The 21,305-nt window shown below is 37.1% G+C and overlaps 1 protein-coding gene across 1 annotated transcript in view; it reads right to left on the minus strand.

Moving 5' to 3' along the window:
* Nucleotides 1-21,305, minus strand: part of CACNA2D1 (calcium voltage-gated channel auxiliary subunit alpha2delta 1) — a 446,724-nt gene that overhangs the window by 358,872 nt on the left and 66,547 nt on the right. Inside the window, exons 3-4 of the mRNA XM_029928178.1 lie at nucleotides 21,026-21,107; nucleotides 5,504-5,620 (exon numbers count right to left, since the gene is read on the minus strand). Of these exons, the coding sequence (XP_029784038.1) occupies nucleotides 5,504-5,620; nucleotides 21,026-21,085 (177 nt within the window). The 5' untranslated portion in view covers nucleotides 21,086-21,107. The remainder of the gene's footprint in view (nucleotides 1-5,503; nucleotides 5,621-21,025; nucleotides 21,108-21,305) is intronic.

The following is a 21,305-nucleotide window of genomic DNA, read 5'->3' on the forward strand; positions in this document are numbered from 1 at the left end:
TTTAAATTTTTTCCCAAAGAAAAAAAAGAAAATGCTTCCAATACTGTATTATTTTCTAAAGATGGCTAAATGTCTAGAAGTCACTAAAAATAGCTTTCCAGAATACCAACTAAATATCCAATTCTTCATCAATCTGAATGAACAGTAATTTATAGCATACTTCTTGGCCTTCATTTCTTCCTCTTTATGATTATACACTTCTTTCAGGCCAAAGGATATATTTATGTAGTAGGTAAGAATGCAGATCTGGAAGTCAGACACACATGAATTTGAATGCTCTCACATTCTTGCTAACTCAGAGTATAGTTCTTGTACCAGAAACCTTAGCATCAACTGAGAGCTCATTAGAAATGTAGTATGTCCGGCCAGATCTCCTGAATAAACATGTACACGTTAAGAAGAGCCACAGGTGAAGTAAATGCTCATTAAAATTTAAGAAGCATCAGCATACATTAGTTATTAAATTTTCTTGAGCAAGTTAGGTGATTTCTCAAAGCCCCTATTTTCTTATTGAAAAGTGAGACTAATAATGATGTCTAGAGCTTAATATTATTATGAGAAATAAATAGATTATACTACTTAGGAAACACTCCTCATAAGGTCTAACTAGTACTAAACTTTATTATATCTTTCAAATTTGTATATTCATTTTTTCCAGTATATTTACATGTGGAATTATATTGGCAACCCACCCAGACAAATTAAAGCTCTTTTAGTCAAGAAGTCTCCTTGACTATAAGCCTACAACAAAAATAGAAGTTAATTAATAATGCCACCTTGCATTCACTGACAGTACAATGCAGCACCTGTTTGTCAATTAGTCTCAAAACATTTCCCTTTGCTATAATGTGCTTTCTGTTGTTGTGGAATCAAAAAAGTTAAATAAAAGATTTAGTTTGAAAACAAACATGACTCTTTCTCTCTGACATAAAATCTAACTAATTCCACATTTAATTAGCCACTGTGATTTCTAGATTCTGCCTTTCATGCATGTAGGAGAGTCAACAATCCCCCACAGGACTCAAGTCATGTACCAGGTGTCTAGAGCTTCGGATTCTAAATGACAAAAGGAAGTCTCAATGGATCCCATTTTAATCCAATTAAGGTGAGATACATCCTATTTCATTCTATGACCTTTTTTCATGAGACTTTGATGTCCAGATCATCTGCTTCTTACACTTGCAGGAAAAATGTAAGCTGATAAAAATCAATATAATTGGAATCATTTTCAGCTGTCCTAGAGTAAATATTAATCACAAGTAAAAAGTACATATCGTACTTTTGTCAAACTTTCATTGAAAACACACTTTACATTTATAAATGATGCTTGAAAATGGTATTCACATACCCAAAACTGAAGATAATAATAACACTTTGAATCTTCCAGTAATGAAAGCTTATTTTACCATGAATAACTCACTTACATATTTCTTAAAAATTAAATGTTTCAAATTCTGGCAATGTGGCATTTCAAATATTCCAAAGAACCCTCCTGTTATATTACAACAAGATCCTGGGCATTTTAAGAAACATAAAGATTTATAAGTGCCAAAAAAGCAGCCAAAATTTCTGAGTGCCAAGATATACATAAAATAGATAGTGTAAACTAAAGATCTTAACTGTGGGTGATAAGTAAACAGGAAATTCAGGGTTGTCCTGGGATAATACTTGTAATGTGCTGTGATTTGTAGCGTAAGAGAAGCTAAGCATAAATTCGAGCATTAGCGCTAACAGAAGATGTACAGTAACCTCACAAAGAAATTTTAAAACTTTATTGAATGGAATAAGAATGTGCTCAATGGAATGAATAACATTTATAAATAAAAAGACAAAATATCATAATGATATCAATCTTCCCAATTTGGTGTGAGTCAATGCAATATCAATCAAAATCCCAGTAAAGATTTTCTTGGCTAATAATATGATAAATCTCAAACTTTGATTAAATGTGAAGGTTCCAGAACCTTCAAGATCCTTCTGAAGAAGAATCTGGTTTGGGACTGGCTTACCAGCTATCTAGTTTGCTGATTGGATCTTACTGGGATAATGCAAACTAACAAATGGCCCGGGGAAAATTGGTTAGAAAAACATTTAATTCAACATGCAACCTAACATTATATACTGACATTAGTTGGTAGTTAGGTGGAATAAATAAATATGAAAGAATTTTTTAGAATGGAATATATCACAAATGTTTATAATCTCAATATAGGGAAGGATTTCTTAAAACATATGCCCTAATATACAAATAACTGTTTAAAAGATGACTTAGACTACAATAACAATAAGAACTTATTTTATCAAAATATATACCATAAGGACAATGAAAAGATAAGTCACAATCAATTTACAAAAAGATATCTGGTTTGTCTGGGTGGCTCAGTCAGTTAAGCATCCGACTTCAGCTCAGGTCATAATCTCATAGCTCATCAGTTTGAGCCCCATGTCAGGCTCTGTGCTTATAGCTCAGAGCTTGGAGCCTGCTTCAGATTCTGTGTCTCCCTCTCTCTCTCTGCTCCTCCCCAACTCGCATTCTCTCTCTCTCTCGGTCTCTCCCAAAAATAAATAAATGCAAAAAAATTCTTTTTTTTAAATAGATATTTGTGTTACATATAACTTAAATGAATGACCATCAAGAATACATAAGCTACACATTAATATAAAGAATTAAGATGCACAAGAGATATGAATAGATATTTCACTGAAGAAACAAAAATGATGAACGGATATAAAACAAAATGTCCATCACCTGATGAGTGGATCAAGAAGATGTGGTGTATATACACAATGGAGTACTACATGGCAATGAGAAAGAAAAATATGGCCATTTGTAGGAAAGTGGATGAACCTTGAGGGTGTCATGCTAAGCGAAATAAGTCAGGCAGAGAAGGACAGATACCAAATGTTCGCACTCATAGGTCTAACGGGAAATTTTCAGAATGATCTAGCTTCAAGAAAAGCAGGCAGTTAGTAGTGCTTAAGAAAAATTGATTCAGTATCTAATGGATAGTTGATACCTGTCACAACACAGCATTTTATATACTGTTAAGTGAAACTGCAATACAATCTAAGTTTATTTTGGGAGTGTTTGCTGTATAATTGGATTTAATAAAACGTTTAGAGGTGCAGCAGGCATGACTTTGAGTAGATAATGAAAAAAATGCAAAATGCTAATTGACTCATGATGTGGTTTCATCTTAGCTTGGGCAAACCATGCAGTATTTAATACATAGTAGCAGAATATTTACTATTGAAGCTTGAAAAGATGTGAGTTCTTTGTGTGCAATCTTTCATTTATGCATGTGTGAGGGTTGTCTTTTTTTTTTTTAATGTTTTTCGTTGTAGTACATGTTTTGCTTGTTGGTGGTGTTTGCTTATTTAATACATCTGTCAAGGACAGAAATTACATGCTGTTTTTTTTGTTTTTTTGGTTTTTGGTTTTTTTGGTTTTTTTCCCCTAGAAAGTGTGTCTTGGGTTTTTCCCTTATTATTTTCGTTACTTTTTTTTTCCTCTTCTTTTTTTGGTGGTGGGGGTGGTTATGTTTAAATGAAGTTGCTTTTACAACACCAAAGACTTAATCATCCATTTCCTGTATAAAAGGTAGCTACTTTTTTGCATGGACCTCTATAGAGGTGGAATTTAAGGAAAGGTATTAAGCAGGCTGTGTTGTAGCTTATGGGCAAGTAATAAATTGTATCATGTATCTTGAATGTATCATAGATAAGCTGCTATATAACGACTGCCACTTCAGATAGCTGTGAAATTAGGTGATTAACTCTCGTTGTTACATAACCTTCTAATTTCTGTATAAGTCTAATTACATGAAACAGAAGTTGGTGTTTAGATTTTTTACTTTGCTTTTCTGTTTGGAGTGTAATTGTAACTACTGTAGTGTAAATGATGGAAAATAATTGCATATGTTAAAAAAATAAATAAATAAACAGAAAAAAAACAAGATGTGTGTCTCAATAAGAAGCAGAGCTACTTTTTGCACCCATTTGATTGCCTATAATTAAGAAATCTGGCACTTGTGGGGAAGAGCACTGGGTGTTGTATGGAAACTAATTTGACAATAAACTACTTAAAAAAAAAAGAAATCTGGGGCACCTGAGTGGCTCAGTTGGTTGAGTGTCCAACTCTTGACTTTGGTAAGGTCACAATCTTGCAGTTTCATGAGTTCAAGTCCTGCACCAGGCTCTGCTCTGAGGACACAGAGCTTGTTTTGGATTCCCTCTCTCTCCCTCTCTCTGCTGCTCCCTCATTTTTGCACTCTCTCTCTCTCTCAAAATAAATGAATAAACTTTTAAAACAATTTTATTAAAAAAAAAAGAAGCATGACATCACCATTTATTTTCCAGAATATGGATCAAAGGAGATTTGTATATAGCTAGTGAAGGCCTAAATTGATACAATAATTTTGGAAAATAATTTTCATACTTTTGGGAAGTTGACTTTACGAGTATTCAACAGTCTATTAATTTTCTTTATTTTAATTTTTTTTCTGGTTTTTATTTATTTTTGAGAGACAGAGAGAGACAGTGCAAGCAGGGGAGGGTCAGAAAGAGAGGGAGACACAGAATCTGAAACAGGCTCCAGGCTCTGAGCTAGCTGTCAGCACAGAGTCTGACGCGAGGCTCAAATCCAGAAACCATGAGTTCATGACCTGAGCTGAAGCTGGATGCTTAACCGGATGAGCCACCCAGGTGCCCCTTAATTTTCTATCATGCATATAACACCCTACAGATATGCCCACCTGTAGGTACTAGGAAACTTGTTCAAGAAAATTTAGCAGTACTATTCATAGTAGCACTCATCTGGAGATAATTCAAATAATAATTTACCAACAGGGAATAAGTGAACAAACTGAGATATCTGCTCATAAAATACTAATTAAATGTGGATAAGAGCAAATGAAGGCTACACACACAAACCCAGATAGATCACACAAACATAACGTTGAGGGAAAAAAGCAAGTTGCTGATAACTATATGCAGCACAACATGATTTTAATAAAGTTGGAAACCAGGCACACGAACAATCATCTTTTTTCCCAACACACTTAAGTGAGGCACATCTATTTTTAAAAAGAAAAGAAACAAGTAATCAAATACCTAGTATATTGGCCACCTCTGGGAAGGAGGGGGTGGTGATCAGAAAAGGAAATACTACAAAGACAGCTTTATGGGTGATGGCCATACTTGTGGCTTGTATGTTGTATAATAGATTTAAACAGTATTATTATGCATCACAACTTACACATGTATAAATAGATGTCTATACCAACTAAATACACTGTTCCTATGTAACATAATCCTTTAACATAAAAAAATAAACCAATAATTAGAAATAAGGTTCACAATGAAACTGTGATATCTCACCTTTTAGGAACATATTACATGGACATCGTTTCCAAGGTAAAGAAAGCATACTGAAGAAAATAAAGTACGAAAAATAAACAAGTAATAGAAAATAATAAAATGAGCAGAGCTGATTTCAACTCACCACCAGGGCTTTAGATCTGTTGCTTAGAAGTTTCTCAATATCCCTGGCTGCAATTTCTACCAGTTGCCGTGCATTATTTGGTTCCACAGTATACAAATCTTGATACTTCTGATAAATCTGTCCAAAAAGAAAATTAATAATAATAACTGCATCTGTGGTTCTTAAGTTTACAGTAGAATGTATTTTAAACCATAAACAACCAGTTAGAAAGATCCACTTTTTTTTTCTTCATTTTGATCTTTTTGGAGTTTGGATGTGTCAAAAGTATATACGTAAATAAAAATTTGTGCAAGACCACCAGATCGCCAAAATAGCATGTCATGTTAACAGGCGGTAAAGGATCTTGCACCTCAATAATCCATGTATTCAATTTTGTGACTTGAAATCCCATGTCCCCTAATTCAAACCTGGTATTAACTGCCAACAGGATTTTTTTTAAGGTCTTGCTGCAAAACAGTGTGACAGAAGCATGGGAAATCAAACTGGAGAATGTGTGCGGCACACAAAGGTAGGAGGAAGGGGGGAAAATAAGGTTTCAAAGGAGACTTCCCACTGTTATCCCTAGCTACAACCTTTGGGATCAAATTATATGCTGCAGAAACACATGTGAATAGACAGGGAGAGAAGGAGAGGGAGGGAAAGGAAGACTGAGGCAGAGAGAGCATGAAGCCCAGGCTAAGTTTCATCCAGGTGAGAGCTTTATTACTTGGAGGAGTTGAAGATCACGGAGGTCTACATTAAAGTTTGGTTAAAACTGTACTAGTGCAAATATTTTTTATTAGCAAACTCAATCTTTGCCGTTGTGTTTGAATCACTGATTCCAACTGTGCTGAAAGTAAGCTTAGGCAGCAGCAGCAGACTATAATTCCGCTTCACATCAGTGCCTGTGGCAGGATTTCCCTAGAGTGCCATAAGATGCACCTGGTTTGCCGAGCCTGTGAACTCCTGGCAGGGGAGGAAGAGTTGGAGAAAGGTGGGGGCAGGGAGAAACGGCGGCCTTGCTTGTGGCTGCAGGGCTAGGCTGAGTAGGAAATCCCTTATGCACCCAACAGATGGGTTGTACATGCATGACTAAACCATGTTTGAAAGCCAGGACCTGGCAGGTTTTTACCATCTTATATGAAGTGAATCCAGGCACATGCAGGAACCAGTTCAACCCTGCTTTTTCTGGCAGAACTCCAGCTTTCTGCAACACTACCAACAGGTTTTATAGGCTGGGCCCAGCTGACCACGAATGTTACTGGTTTCAAATATACACAGATGTATATGCTCATGTTTATTACAGAACACAATAGTTTTACAGGAAGTCTTAATTTTTAAAGTGATTCAAAATTAGTAGTTTTCTTTTTATTTTTTTATGACTTTACTTATTATTCAGAGAGACACAGAGCATGAGTGGGGGAGGGGCAGAGAGAGACTGAGACACAGAATTTGAAGCAGGCTCCAGGCTCTGAGCGGTCAGCACAGAGCCAGATGCGAGGCTCAAACCAACAAACCGTGAGATCATGACCTGAGCCGAAGTCGGCCGCCTAACTGACTGAACCACCAAGTGCCCCCAAAATTAATAGTTTTAAAAGATTTAAATCAAACATCAACTCCTAAAAATTTTAACTTAAGCTACGAGGTTTTTCTAATACTCGTTTGAAGTTGTTTTTTTTTTTTAAGTTTATTTGAGAGAGAGAGAGAGAGACTGAGACTGGGGAAGGGCAGAGAGAGAGAGAGAGAGAGAGAGAGAGAGAGAGAAAGAAAAAATTGCAAGGAGGCTTCACAGTGTCAGCGTGGACCCCACTGCAGGGCTTGAACTCATGAAGCCTTGAGATCATGACTTGAGCCGAAATCAAGAGTCAAATGCACAACAGACTAAGCCACCCAAGAACCCCTTGTACTCATTTGAATTTTAACCTTGTAGGTTTTCATCCCAAGTATTCAAGGCACAGTAATCGACTCATATAAATTCCCTGTATTTAGTTTTATTTGAAATTCCTGCATATTACTGGATTGCTTACGCTTTCTGCTGAGGGGCAGATTATTGAACCTTATTCTCAAGACCAGGTTGTCCACGAACAACTCCATCCGACCCAAACCTCTCTCTTTCATTTTAGCCTAAGATCACATCCAGGAACATGAACTCCGTAATAGATTAATTGATTTGGGGTACAAACAGATAAGCCTCAACATCGCTGTAATTGATCCAGGACATTTAGTTCTTTGCGGTAAAACCAATAAAGCTAATTGGTACGAAAGGCAGTTGTGCTTTGTAGCATTAATATCGTGTTCACTTCTGTCTGATGTCTGACCTTCTTTCTATGGTATGGGAATGACAGCCAAAGTCAGAGTTGGGAGAGATCAGTTCCAGATACACAATCTGTACTTCGCATTATGTACCACACACAAAGAGTCACTTCAGTCACTGCCTACATATGCCAGATACCTTACAGGTTCCATAAAGAATGAAACGATTATGAACGAGAAGAAAACATTCAGTTCAGGTAAACACAGATCCTCTCAAATATATACAGAATATTCTCTCAGATGGATTATATGGTAATTTCTTAAAGGTTAGGGGGGAATAACATTATCTAACTCACAAATAAACTTAAAAAAATTTTTTTACATTTATTTATTTTTGAGAGACAGAGAGAGGTGGGGCACAAGTAGGGGAGGGGCAGAGAGAGAATGAGACACAGAATCCAAAGCAGGTACCAGGCTCTGAGCTGTTAGCACAGAGCCCGACGCGAGGCTGAAACCCATTTACTGTGAGATCATGACCTGAGCCAAAGTCAGACACTTACCCAACTGAGGTGCCCCAACAAATAAACTTTAAATAAAAGAAGAAAAGAAGCTGAAGTCCACATCTCCAATATAAATACCCTGTTGTACTTTTTGATGGATAAAAACACATTTGAAATGTTTTCTCGGTAGTATAAATGACTTAAAGCCATATAACTGCTCCACCAAAAGAATTACTTCTTGCCTCTGGTTTTAAAGAACGTAATATTCTTTGTTGTTTTTGTTAGAGGTCCTGTGAAGCCTCTCAAAAAGCCTACTGGTGTATGTTTAGTAAAAAGTTTTCAGAGGAGAAGCGTTCAGTGGATTTTTAAGATTATATGATATACTATTATAAAGTACATACATGTTTAATTCTTCCCACTACTAAAATAAACCCCATTTCTACAATATTTAGCATGCTAACATGTTTTCATTTTAAACAAAACCTTAAGTATATTTTTTCTGCCCAGTTTTTTCTTTTTCTAAAAAAAAATTGTCTGACAATTTTATCCAGTCTCTTTCCAGAAAAGAATAAATAAAATGAAAGAGCAGAGTGTAAATAATTTGAGGTTTTGACACCCAAAAGAGGTCCATTCAAATCATATGTCAATTCCTCATAAGCTGTGTGACATTGGCTTCCATTTCTTCTACTAGAAAAAATACATCATATAAAGAAAGTCCTAGAAAGGATGTTTTCCTTCCTAATTGATACACTAATATGCTTTAATTTTTCTGTAGTTCAAATGCTCTCACTTCCAGCCTTGCCACAGATTTTAACAGAAAATTATACCACCTCTACAGTGTTGCTTTCTTACAATCTTAATTAACTGGGTTTAATGATCATTTGCTATTACATTTATAGATAAAAGAGAATATGGTTTCCCTTTCTTTTTTCACTGGAAATTTCTAAGCCTATTTGCTCCAAATCCATAGTTCCAAGATAATCTCCAGAAGGATAGTACATTTAAAAATTATCTCATGGCACCTGGGTGGCTCAGAAGGTCAAGCACAGACTCTTGATTTTGGCTCAGGTCATGATTTCATGGTTCATGAGTTTGAGTCCCACTTTAGCCTCCCAGGGTGGAGCCAACTTGGGATTCTTTCTCTCCCTCTCTATCTGCCCTCACCCTGCTTCTGATCACGTGTACTCTGTCTCTCAAAAAATAAGCTTAAAAAAAATAAAAATAAAAATATCCTCAAACCTTTTCAGATGTCATGTCTACAATGTGATACCACTCAGTGATATAATTGCTTACTCAGCATACCTAAAAAAAAGTTTCAGAAATCATAATAGTTACTATTATGCCTTGGAAAAACAGAGATATTCCAGAATGCTTACTGAAAGCGAGATAGGCTTCCAGGTTTGGGATGACCTAGAAGATTATATTAGCAATCACTTTTAGGCATCTACTCAATAGCACTCTGATGTTTTTCACATAAATTATCATTTGCTCGCTTTAAGAAACCTACATTTAATTAACCACTGTGTCCCTGAGAATACTGAAATTCAGGCTTTGGAGTATCACAGTGGAGGCAGTTTGGGTCTCCAGTTTCACATGGTGAAAGAGCAAACCACTGTCCAAAGCAGTGGAAAGGAAAATGCCAACATGGCGTGTTTGGCAAAGTGAGTGTGCAGTGCTGCTCTATGCCGGAGACGTCCCACGGCTTCAGTAGCATGTGAGACACAGGAAAGGTTGTTGGGATGAGTAAGAAAGGTAGCTAAGAATTAATCCATCTAATAAGAGACAGCCTCCGAGCAGAATCAAGAGACTCCTATGCAGAAACTATGGGACAGACCCTGGAAAGCGGGTTCCAGCTGAAGAATGCTGATGCCAAGCCCCCGCCCCCCGACTCCAGAGCCCTTTGCAGGCTGAGACCGGCCAAGCTCTTAGCACCAGCCATACTCAGTATCTATAACAAGGGAAGGGAAAACAGAAAAAATACTGCATATCTTGTGACAGGTTTCCCCTTGTGCTCAGATGCCAAGGAGCAACATCAAGAACATTAGAGATCATGGGGGTGAGTTGGAATAAAAACTTTGAAATGGTAGGACTAAATCTTTTGCCCCTGGGAGAGAGAATGGCAGATCAAGAAAAAGCTATCTAAAAGGAAACAGAAACTCTTGTGTATTAAATCTTAGGTATGTATAATTTTGACAACTTCTTCTCTCAGTACTTATACATTTACTTTCCTCCCATGGAACTTGTCTGGAATAAGCAATCCAGATTTCTGCCATGACCACAGCAATCTTTCTGAGAAAGGCTTTCCTTCTGACAGTCCCTGAGTAAAGAAGAGTCCTAAGGGGTTCCTGACAAATGGGTAGTGATATTCTAATGTATGACCTTGCCTTTGGCCCCAGACTAATTGTATTGGGACATACCAGATCTAGAAGCTGCTAACTTCAGACTCAATGGCCTGCAAGGAAACAGGTACAAAAATTTTGTACAAACAATGACAACATACTAAACCAATCAGATTCTCTCACCACAGGACAACAGTTAAGTGGATCAAGGGCAAAAGCAGCAGAAGTGAAAAGACACATAGAAGGAAAGCAGTGGACACATACCACTGAGTGACAAAGGCGATGGCGATGGCAGGTGGAATACTGGCCCCCAAACATCTCCACATACATATATGAGTATATGCTGTTACATGGAAAAGGGCAATTATGTTTGCAGACGATAACGGTCCAATCAGTTGAGGGTCTGACTCTTGATTTTGGCTCAGGACACGATCCCAGGGTGGTGGGACCAAGCCCCACATCACACTCTACGTTAAGTGTAGAGCCCACTTGAAACTCTTTCTGATTCCCCTCTTCTCTCTCCCTCTGCCCCCCTCCTCCACTCACACTCTCTCTCTAAAATAAAATATAAAAATTAAAAATTAAGTAAAAGAATTAAATTAAAAAAGAAAGCTTATCCTGGATTGTTCTGGGGCTCCAATGTAATCACTAGGGCCCTTGAAAACGGAAGAGGAAGATGTGACTACAGAGGAAGCCAGAGGGATGGCCGCATGAGAAGAAATCATTCCAATGCTGCCAGCTTTGAAGATGGAGCAAAGGGGCCATGAGCCAAGGGAAGGACTTCTGACTGACAGGATGTAAAATAATAAATTTGTGCTTTAAACCAGTAAGTTTGGGGGAATTTGTCACACTAGTAGTAGAAAACTAAAACAACGAATCAGTTGTGAAGAGCTCCAGGTGAGAGGTAACAATAATAATCAGCCTCGGGATCAGGATTTTTAATAAACTTTCGAGTGAGTCACTCTGTCAAAAACTAAAAATGCTAAGAAAGACCCCATGCTTTGAAGGTTGTAATTAACATTATTTAATTACTACTTTGCACCTTCATTTCATTATTCATTAGATTCATTTCATTCATTCATCCTATTGTGAGAAATGGATAATTTCTGTTTCACTTTACAAAAATAATGAAATTATCTCAGGACTCCTACAATGACCTTCACTATAACATGAGACTCTGAGAAGAAATTCTAAAGAGAAAAGCTCTAAAAATATCAAAATAGAGGTGCACACATTGTCCAAAAATACACATGAACTGGATGAATAAATATGATCCTACCTCATAACAATGAGGATTAAATGAAAATGTGACATGACTCCCACAAACATTCTAATTTCACTCTCTTTACTGCTAAGTAAACTAGACATCTTCAACACTAATGTAGGCAGGAAAAGAGATGCCTTGTCTCTTCAACTGCTTTAGACACTCACAAAATCAATTTTACTTACTTTTACTTGAATTTTGCAATGTGGAAATGGTTTGGTTATATGTTTTTTTCTTCTTTATTAAGTGTTCTGTGGGCTTCTGAACTACGTGTTCCCTAGCAACTGAGAATATCTTGTTTCGAAAAGATGTATTAGCACAAAAGAATGGTATAATGTTCTTTCGTGGTCACTTTCAAAGTTCCCTTACCCTAAGAAATTTTCCAGTGATTCATAAGTATAATAACGTCTTTCTTTTTATTTACTGTAAGTTACATCATCACAGAAGCAGGCCAAGAGAAAGAGGGGATCAGATATGTGAAGAGTCCTTCACCTAAGGGAAAGAGTAACGAGTGACACTACATCTGAATTGACATTAGAATATCTTTTACCAACAACAAAGAAAAATTTTAGAAACCCTACCTTCCTTCCTCTGTTGAAAATTAGCTGTTACAAAAATGAATGTTGCTATAAAGGAATATCCAATATTTACCAATTGCCTCCTGACTCTTCAAATACTCCTTATCTACTCTTTAATTAAAATAGTAAATGATGCAATCTCTAAACAAATGTCAAGTTTTTTTTAATGTCTCACTGTTTAATACTCTTCAATACACTGTCAATTGTTTAGCACAGTTAGTAAAAATCACTTTAAATGACAGCCTTTTGTTTCCTTTCCCCTCTAACCTGTCTTTCTGAGACAGAATACCACCTTTGTACTTTGTCATGGCTTGAGATTTCTATTTGGCTGCCCTTTCTTTTTTCAAATTCTAATTTAAATTCTAGTCAGTTAACATACAGTGCAATATTGGTTTCAGGAGTACAATGCAGATAGGTGAGTTATCACCTACACACAACACCCAGTGTCTATTTGGCTACTTTTAAGTAAATGCAAACATCATCTTACAGTCATAATTTATTAAGTATCATATTTGTTACAAATGTCATATTTCCTTGAACCGGAATATGAATTTCGAGAGATTTTTGCCTGTTTTGTTCGCTGGTCCACCCCAGCACACAGTCCACTGTCCGCACACAACCAGCATTCCCTATCTGCAGATGGCACGAATAGAGCACCTAAATGATAATTACATCTTAAAAACAGAATAAACACACAAAATCAAGGTAAGGATCGATATGAAGGTTATTAGGGTTCCATGTAAGAGGTAGAGAAAATTGTGCTGTCAGAATTCAGAGTAAAGTAAAATCATATGCATGGTAGTAGTCAAAAAGATGGAATTATAGCCACACTTTGAGAGAAATATGTATTAATAAGGGAGGAAAGAAATCAGAATCTGTGTGACACAAGGAATTATTGGAAATATAGATTGAAAAGCAAATTCAGTCACTCTCAAGGGGAGGTGTAAAATTTAGGGTCCTGGTTTATACCTTAGAATATGGTCAACTCCAAGCTATATTGCTCAGATCTTCTATTAAAATTAATTAGCACACAGGGAGAATTCAAGATATAATGTAGGTCTATTTACTATGAACATCATCTGAATATGTGTGTGTGTCTTAGAGGCGGAATTAGAGAACGTCCCATGGTATATACTGCTACTTGTCCTAGTTCCTATTATCAAGAATTTGATGGTGATGCTTTTGAGCCTGCATTAGAGATGCCACAAGGACCAGAACAAGTGACAAGCACAAACATGCCTGTGCTTTCTCCATACTATACATTGGACCAGGCAATACTATTTAACCAGAAATGCAGGCAAATAATACAAGGGCTCATGCCTAAAACACAGAAACTAACCAAAAACAAAGACTAAATTGAGAAAAAAAAGAGAGGGGGGGGGAGAGATTCATAACAAGAATTCTTCAGTTTTTAGGTTGGAGACATTTCACACATAAGGGAAACAGCAAGTTTATCTTTGAGAACACTCAGAATTAGAGGTGCCTGGGTGGCTCAGTTTGTTGAGCATCTGTCTTCTTATTTCAGCTCAATTCATGACCTCACCATTCATGAGATCGAGCCCTGACTCTGTGCTGATAGCTCAGAACCTGCTTGGGATTCTTTCTGCCTCTCTCTGCCCCTCCCGGGCTTGTGCATGCATGTGTGCTCTCGCACGCGCTCTCCCTCTCGCAAAAAGAAATAAACATTTTAAAACAGAATATTGAGCATTTAAAAAAAAAGGATATTCAGAATTCAGAAGAGCATTAAGATACATATAATAAGAAGCCACCTACTTGGGTTTTTTGTTTGCTAATTCCAGAGATAACATTAACCTAGCCTCTTTCCCTTTGCATATCTAGAGCTACATATGAATTGTGTGTGTGTGTTTTGAGCAGCAAATTCATATGCAATTAAAAGTACAAGAGATCATACTAGATTCTATTAAAATGAAATTAAAAAATAATTAACCATAGGCTGAGTGAGCTGCTTGCTTAATGTCCCTAACCCCAAATGACCCAAATTCATTTTATGGCCAACAAAAGAATTTTAAAAAGCAGCACAGTTTAATTAGCTCTTAACCATGATACCTTATTAACAAATGGCTTTTGTAAAGCTAAACTGCTACCTATCAATGCTGAGAGACAACTTTACAAACTTCTATTAATTTAAAGAATTCTACACATTGATTCTTGCCTCAATTTTTCAGTCCTCCTAGAGCAGCTTTTCAACCTGAGCGCTACTGACAATTTTACCAGATGACCCTGTGCTGTGAGATGATGGGCCGTGCATTGTGGGATGTGTAGCGGCATCTTTGGCCTGTTCACACTAGATGCCAGAAGCAGCCCCTCCTCCAGTTGTGACAATCACAAACGGTTCCAAGCACTGACAAATGTCTCCTGGGGGGAAGAAATGCTCCTGGCTGCGAACCACGGCCCCATACATGAAGACACCAAATATCTTCAGGAAAAGTAAATACTAAGAAGCTGTTTGCTGTACGCTGAGTATGTACAGTAGCAGGTAATGGTCTTTATGCCATTCCTCTTCATTCTAGAGAAGCTGCAGCCTACATCATTGAGGGGCTCTTAGCTTCCATCTTCACTGTGTTACTCATGGACAAAAGGAGAGCACAGGCAGCATTATATCATTCTGTCTGTGATTAGTATTACCAAACCATTAGGTTGCTATTTGGAAAAACAGTGAATAATCATTTACCCGGTAAGTACTAGTAAAACTTAAGCAAGTGTTAAGTATTGAGTGATAATGGAACAGATTGACAAGATAAACAAGGAAATGACTTATGAGTCTTTCACTACTCATGTTTGTAAACCCACAGTACTTCATTTAAAAACCTGTTAATGAAACACTGAAAGTCACCATCGGGTTAGAAATGCCCTGGAGAGTTTGTTCCATACCTATGAAAATGAATGTAATTGACTATTGCTCAAAAAAAAAAAAAAAAGTTAGCTTCTTAATTTAAAACCTCCAGTAGATGGGTGCAGGAAATCCATACTCTCTACTGATAGTACTCTCTGCAGTCAAAACAGATTTCTAGCTACTTAGAGGAAAAAAAGTGGGTTTTTCCCCTAAAATAACTGCAATCTGAAGTTGCCTGCATAATTATGGTAATTGATTTAGTTACAACATTTCATCACTGAGAGAATAAGGCAACGCTAAATAAAACCAGTAATTCTGGGTTTGCTTGTTTGTTTGTTATCTCTTTCAAAATATAGTCTTCACAACTGCTTCTTAATCTCAATATAACAATAAAATTATATTTGAAAATTAATTATATTACTCTTATAAAGTGGTAATTATGCTACATTTATAAAGTAATATGAATATAAAGCTACATTTTAACATGGCATAAGCATTTAACGTGGTCTTAGCATCTCTGATTGCTTTCGCATTTCATTTCCTATTTCCTTTTTCCCTGATAACATTTCTGAAAGGAAGAGAGAGTGTTATGATCCATCTCACTTGTCAAGCAGGTAACCGGGAATCTAATCCCACCCAGCTACTTAGCAGCTCTCCCCAGGAGAAAAGAAAATCCCAGGCCTTGCTGTTGCCTCAGCATCTTGCTGATTCCCTAGTCGGAATCACCAATGATCAATTACGGTCTGCTCTAGAGTATCTTCTTTTGTAAACAGATTAATATACTAAGCTCTCCACCACCTAGAATATGAATATTCTATTTACATAAGTGACGTGACCACAATGTCAAAGTAAAAGCACCCCAGCCTATTAATACCACGAGTTACTAATGAAAAAAAATTGTTCACTTAAAACATTTATGTAAATACTAACTTAATTAAGAGTACTGAATGCTCAATATTTAGACACACTTCATATTCACATCTTTGAAAGCATATTCAAATATGTACGCATTGATTTTAACATAATCTTAACTTACAAAATCACAATAGTGAATCAAAAGCCAGAAAGTTCTATGATGATACCACTGCGGAATGATTTTATCATCAAAAGTACTCTTACAGGGGGAAAAACATTCACAAATTTTCTTAAAAACATTTACATATTCTAACCTAACATGTTAGAAACCCAGACAGAACTTGCCAGTTAGGAAAAAGCCTTAAAACAAGATGACACACATTGTGTCAACTCTTAGAAAGCTAAAGGGATACAATAATCCCTGCTAACAAAAAGAGTGGATTCCCAGACCATCCTGCGCTGTCAGAAGATACAACACATGAGAATTGAAACAGAAGGGAGGTAGGAGCAGCGTCAGATAACATGGCTGAAGATTTCAAAATGCATATATTGTTAACACTGCAGGAATCACCACTGCACCTGAAATAAATATAAGAGGAGAAAGGAACAGGAAAGAAAATGTAGCAGAGGCCTTGTGTGATGTCCAGAAAGCTGAAAATGTCTCTGCCACTGCCACAGGGATACAGATCAAGTTAGGCCTTTACTGTCCCTGGGCCCCGGCGTTGTGGCCTATGGTGAGGCAAGTAAGTCACTTAGGGCGCAAAATGACGGAAGCTACTCACTGACTCTGAGGAGTGCAAGTTTCCAACCCTCCAGGGTATCTTCCTCAACTCTGTATGCCCTGAACATCATGTGCCTCGCCTCAGTCCAAGTTCCCCTGGTGGCCCAGTGCCACCCGGCCCTCACCAGGAAGAGAGACTTATGTGGAATGACCTATTTGGAAAAACTTCTTTCAAAATATGGTCTTCACACCTGCTTCCCAGTATCAAATACATTCTGCTTAGAGCTGAGGAAGGAGTTACCATCCACTTAAATAAATGCCAATGAGAACCATCAGTCCCATTTTTTTAATAAAGAGGAGGCCCCAAGGAAGTCTTGAGGAAAAGAGGGAGGAAAAGAGGGAGGTAGGAAAAAAAAACAGTACAAAAAAGACAACAAAACTCACAAAAGGTTGTAATTTGCTGATGTTATTGTGATTTACTTCTCCACAGCAGGATCAGTCAAAGGGACCAACTGAGGATCTCAGACTTATTTGCAGAGTTCTGTTTTCCTTTTTTAAGTTTTTCTACTTTTTTAAAGAGTTGAGGCAGGTCACAGAGAGGGAGTGAGAGAGCGAATCCCACAAAGGCTCCACACTGCCAGTGCAGAGCCCAATGCGGGGCTCAAACCCACAAACTATAAGATCATGACCTGAGCCAAAAGCCGGAGTCAGACACTTAACCAAATGACTTCTTTTAAAACAAGAATTCTTCTTTTTTGAAGAATCAAAAGTATATTTCACAGGAAAACAAACAGTAGTTTGTATTTACCAGTTCATCTTTAAAAAAACATTTTCACAAAGCAAATTATCATTATTACAGAACTCATTAATTCAGAATATCTGATCATTTAGATACTAGTGGAAAGTAAAGTATATGGGTACATGAAACATTTTATCAACACATTTAATGAGAAAATAGTTGCTCGTGACTGTTTTATAAGCATAAAAACTTTGTTTCCAAGAACCCTAAGACCACCTTAATTTTTTAAATGTTATCTATTAGTTAATGTATGATGATCAGCCTCTCCACTTGCCAGCTACAGAAATTCATGTCTCCGCATGTGTGTTTAAAAGTAATAAAATGAGATAACAGAAAGATTTCAAAGAAGACACAAGCAAATAAAAAAAATTCTGTGTTCATGGGTCAGAAGAATTAATACTGTTAAAACAGCTATACTACCCAAAGTCATTTGGAAATTCAATCTAATCCCCATCAAAATACAAAAGGCATTTTTTCAAAAAATAGAAGAAGCAATCCTAAAATCTGTTTACAGCTTGTTAAAAACAGAAGATAATATTGTACTATAGGTATGTAAGGTGATAAACATCATTACAACCATATTGCAATATACAAATGTATCAAAGTAACATAACATACGTCTTCTATAACACACTGTATTAATCGTTATCAACCTTCCTGGGCTAGTGTTTTATGACTCCGTAAAGCAATTTTTATAAAATTGGAAAGATGTCTTATTTTAGCGACGTTACCTCATCACAGCTATTTTTGAACCTTCAGGTAACAAGCTATTGTGTCCTGTGATGCTGGTAAAAACAAATCCATTAAATAACTAGTGAAGAATCACCATTTTTGCAACATTAAATATCAACTCAAGAATCTGTTAAATTCCTCGGTCCAACTGCTGATCTCCACCATGCATCCAGCACCCCACCCAGGTGCCCCAGTCAGCAAGCATCTGACTTCGGTCATGATCACACGGTTTGGGACCTCAAGCCCGGTCGGGCTCTGTGCTGACAGCTCAGAGTCTAAAGACTGATTTGAATTTTGTGTCTCCCGTGCTCTCGCTGACCCTCCCCACCCCCCTCAAAACACTAAAATAATAATAAAGTTCACTCTCAAGTCTGGTGCCCTTCAGTACTCTTGAGCTTTAAGTTCTTATGGACAAAAAGAAATGCAACCCTTTAGCCACCATCATGGACCTTTTCTCTTCTGGCAAAAGGGTAGGGGCATATGGAGTCATTTACCTATGCAAAATAACACTCTCCGTGCACCCCAATACTTAATTTTTCCCCAAGAATAGATTCTGAACTAACTCTGCCTCCCTTCCTCTCTCTCTCTCTCTCATCCCCCCATTCCTTGTTCTAATATATAATTATTTTATGTGTATCTTTTGCTGTCACATAATTAGGTACAAGTTTCATAACACTGTGGGGATTTTCTTTCATCCTGCCCATTCTTCTTTTTTATCCAAATTCAGACTAGACATTTATTCATTCATCAGTATTTGCAACGTTCTTAGTAATCTATGGTGAATAAAGCATAATGGAAATCAGGCAAGACTTTTAAAAAAAATATTCATTGCAAAAAGCAGATTTGGCAAAAGGGTTCACATCTTAACACCAAAAGTAAAAGTGAGGTGAGCCAAGAGATTGGTTTCTGAGACTAGAGAAACCCTGAAGCGAAGGACAGCTCCCTAGAGCAGTTTTATTCTTAATCTCAAACTACCAGTAAAGAGAGTCATAGAGCTTCTAACCAGAATCTGTCCATTCTCATGTGTTTTTCTCCTTCCACAAACTGTCACTTTCATAGAGGCTCGCCTTATTATCCTACACAACTTCATTTTTTCATACACTGTCCATTTACTCCATTGTCCAAGGAATTATTGCAGACCGCAAGCATCAGCTTCCAATAGCTTTCCAGAACCTTTGACTCCTAAAATGGAAATGTCTGAGTAGTACAGTGTCAGTCCTCTGGAGAGAGGAACTGCATGTCTATCCATCTTTGGCACCTGAACGGTGCCTAGGACGTACTAAGAGCTCAACAAGCGTTGATGAGAATTAAATTTAATCATTGTCACAAGGAAACACTTTTCATTCCAAATATATTCCTTATCTCATCTTACGAGCATTTGTTTCTTAATATGCTTTTGTATGCTGAAACCTCCAACTGGTTTTTAAGAGATTTTAGAATAACTTTTTAAAGTATTTGTCAGGTTTCTTTATGAAATTCAAAAAAAAATATGGGGCACATGGGTGTTCGGTTGGTTAAGCATCCGACTTCAGCTCTGGTCATGATCTCACAGTTCGTGGGTTCGAACCCCGTGTCAGGCTCTGTGCTGCCAGCTAGCTCAGAGCCTGGAGCCTGCTTCGGATTCTGTGTCTCTCTCTCTCTCTGACCCTCCCCTGCCCATGCTGTCTGTCTGTCTGTCTCTCTCTCTCAAAAGTAAATAAGACATTAAAAATTTTAAATATATTCATAGGGTAACCATATATTCTAGTTTCTGCCTGGAAGAGGAATATTCACATATATTCTTAGGACAAATATTCATATATCATACATATAATTGCTTTTGTATCCTGTCTCAGCCCACTGACTCATCCCATTTTTGGAAAACAAAAGGTCTCACTGCATCACTAAGAACACATGATGAAAGTACCTTCAAATTGTTGCATTACTTACATTGGAACAGAGGTAGTGAGAATGTAAAGAAATGACATTTAGTTTTTTTAAAAAATCTTACAGAACTTACAAATGTAAATGCTCTTATCCAAAGAAAATAATCTATTTAAGACGCTAAACAACTATTTACAAGCTGCTGTCATTTTCAAGAATCAGTTTAGAGTGACTTTCATAGCCATTTCATAAATCTTAAGAAAAAAACATATTTTAGAGGGTCTCCTTCTCTTACACAAAAATCTTTATTATCCATCTCAATGACTCACTCTAGTCTCTAGGCAGGGCTATAAACACTTTCCAACCATTTTTAAAAATAATATCTACCCTCAAAGAAAGAACATGTGTTCCCACTGAGGATATTCAAAATAACCCATTAAGGACTTAAAGTCACCACCGTGTGAGAGATTCTAACGTATACCCTGAAGAACAGGAACATAAAACCCCAGTATGAATTTTAGGGCCGTCTGCACGTCACATGAGCTCACCTAAGGTAAGGCTGTATGCAAACTGGAAAGCGTGGTGAGAGCACTACATTAATTGTTAGGGATGGCTTGCTTTGTTCACAATAACCAGCAGGTACTAAGGGTTCTTCTCATACTTCCGTTACCCGATTCGCCTGAAAAATCATATCCTATTCATAATATAGAAATGCAGTTTCCTGGAAGATACAACTGCATTCAAATTAAAGGAAAAATTAACAAGTATCTTGGGATTTCACTCACATCAACAAGCTGATTGACTCCACTTGCGGTTTTTGCCAGTGTGACAAGGTCTTCTTGCATCTTATCCACCCATGACTTGATCCTGCAGAAATCAGAAGAGAATGTTCTATCAGAGCTCGGGCAAAGTGAAGCCACACACATTCTATATTCATGATATAGATAATTCATTAAATTGCCTTGAAATCTTTCTTTCCCATCCAAGTTCCTTTTATGTCCACCCTTGCAGTCCATTCTCAAATTACAAAACCAATGAACGTTTAGGGTCAACTTCTTGGGATGC

The sequence above is a fragment of the Suricata suricatta genome, chromosome 2, assembly GCF_006229205.1.
Source record: "Suricata suricatta isolate VVHF042 chromosome 2, meerkat_22Aug2017_6uvM2_HiC, whole genome shotgun sequence".
NCBI lineage: Eukaryota > Metazoa > Chordata > Mammalia > Carnivora > Herpestidae > Suricata > Suricata suricatta.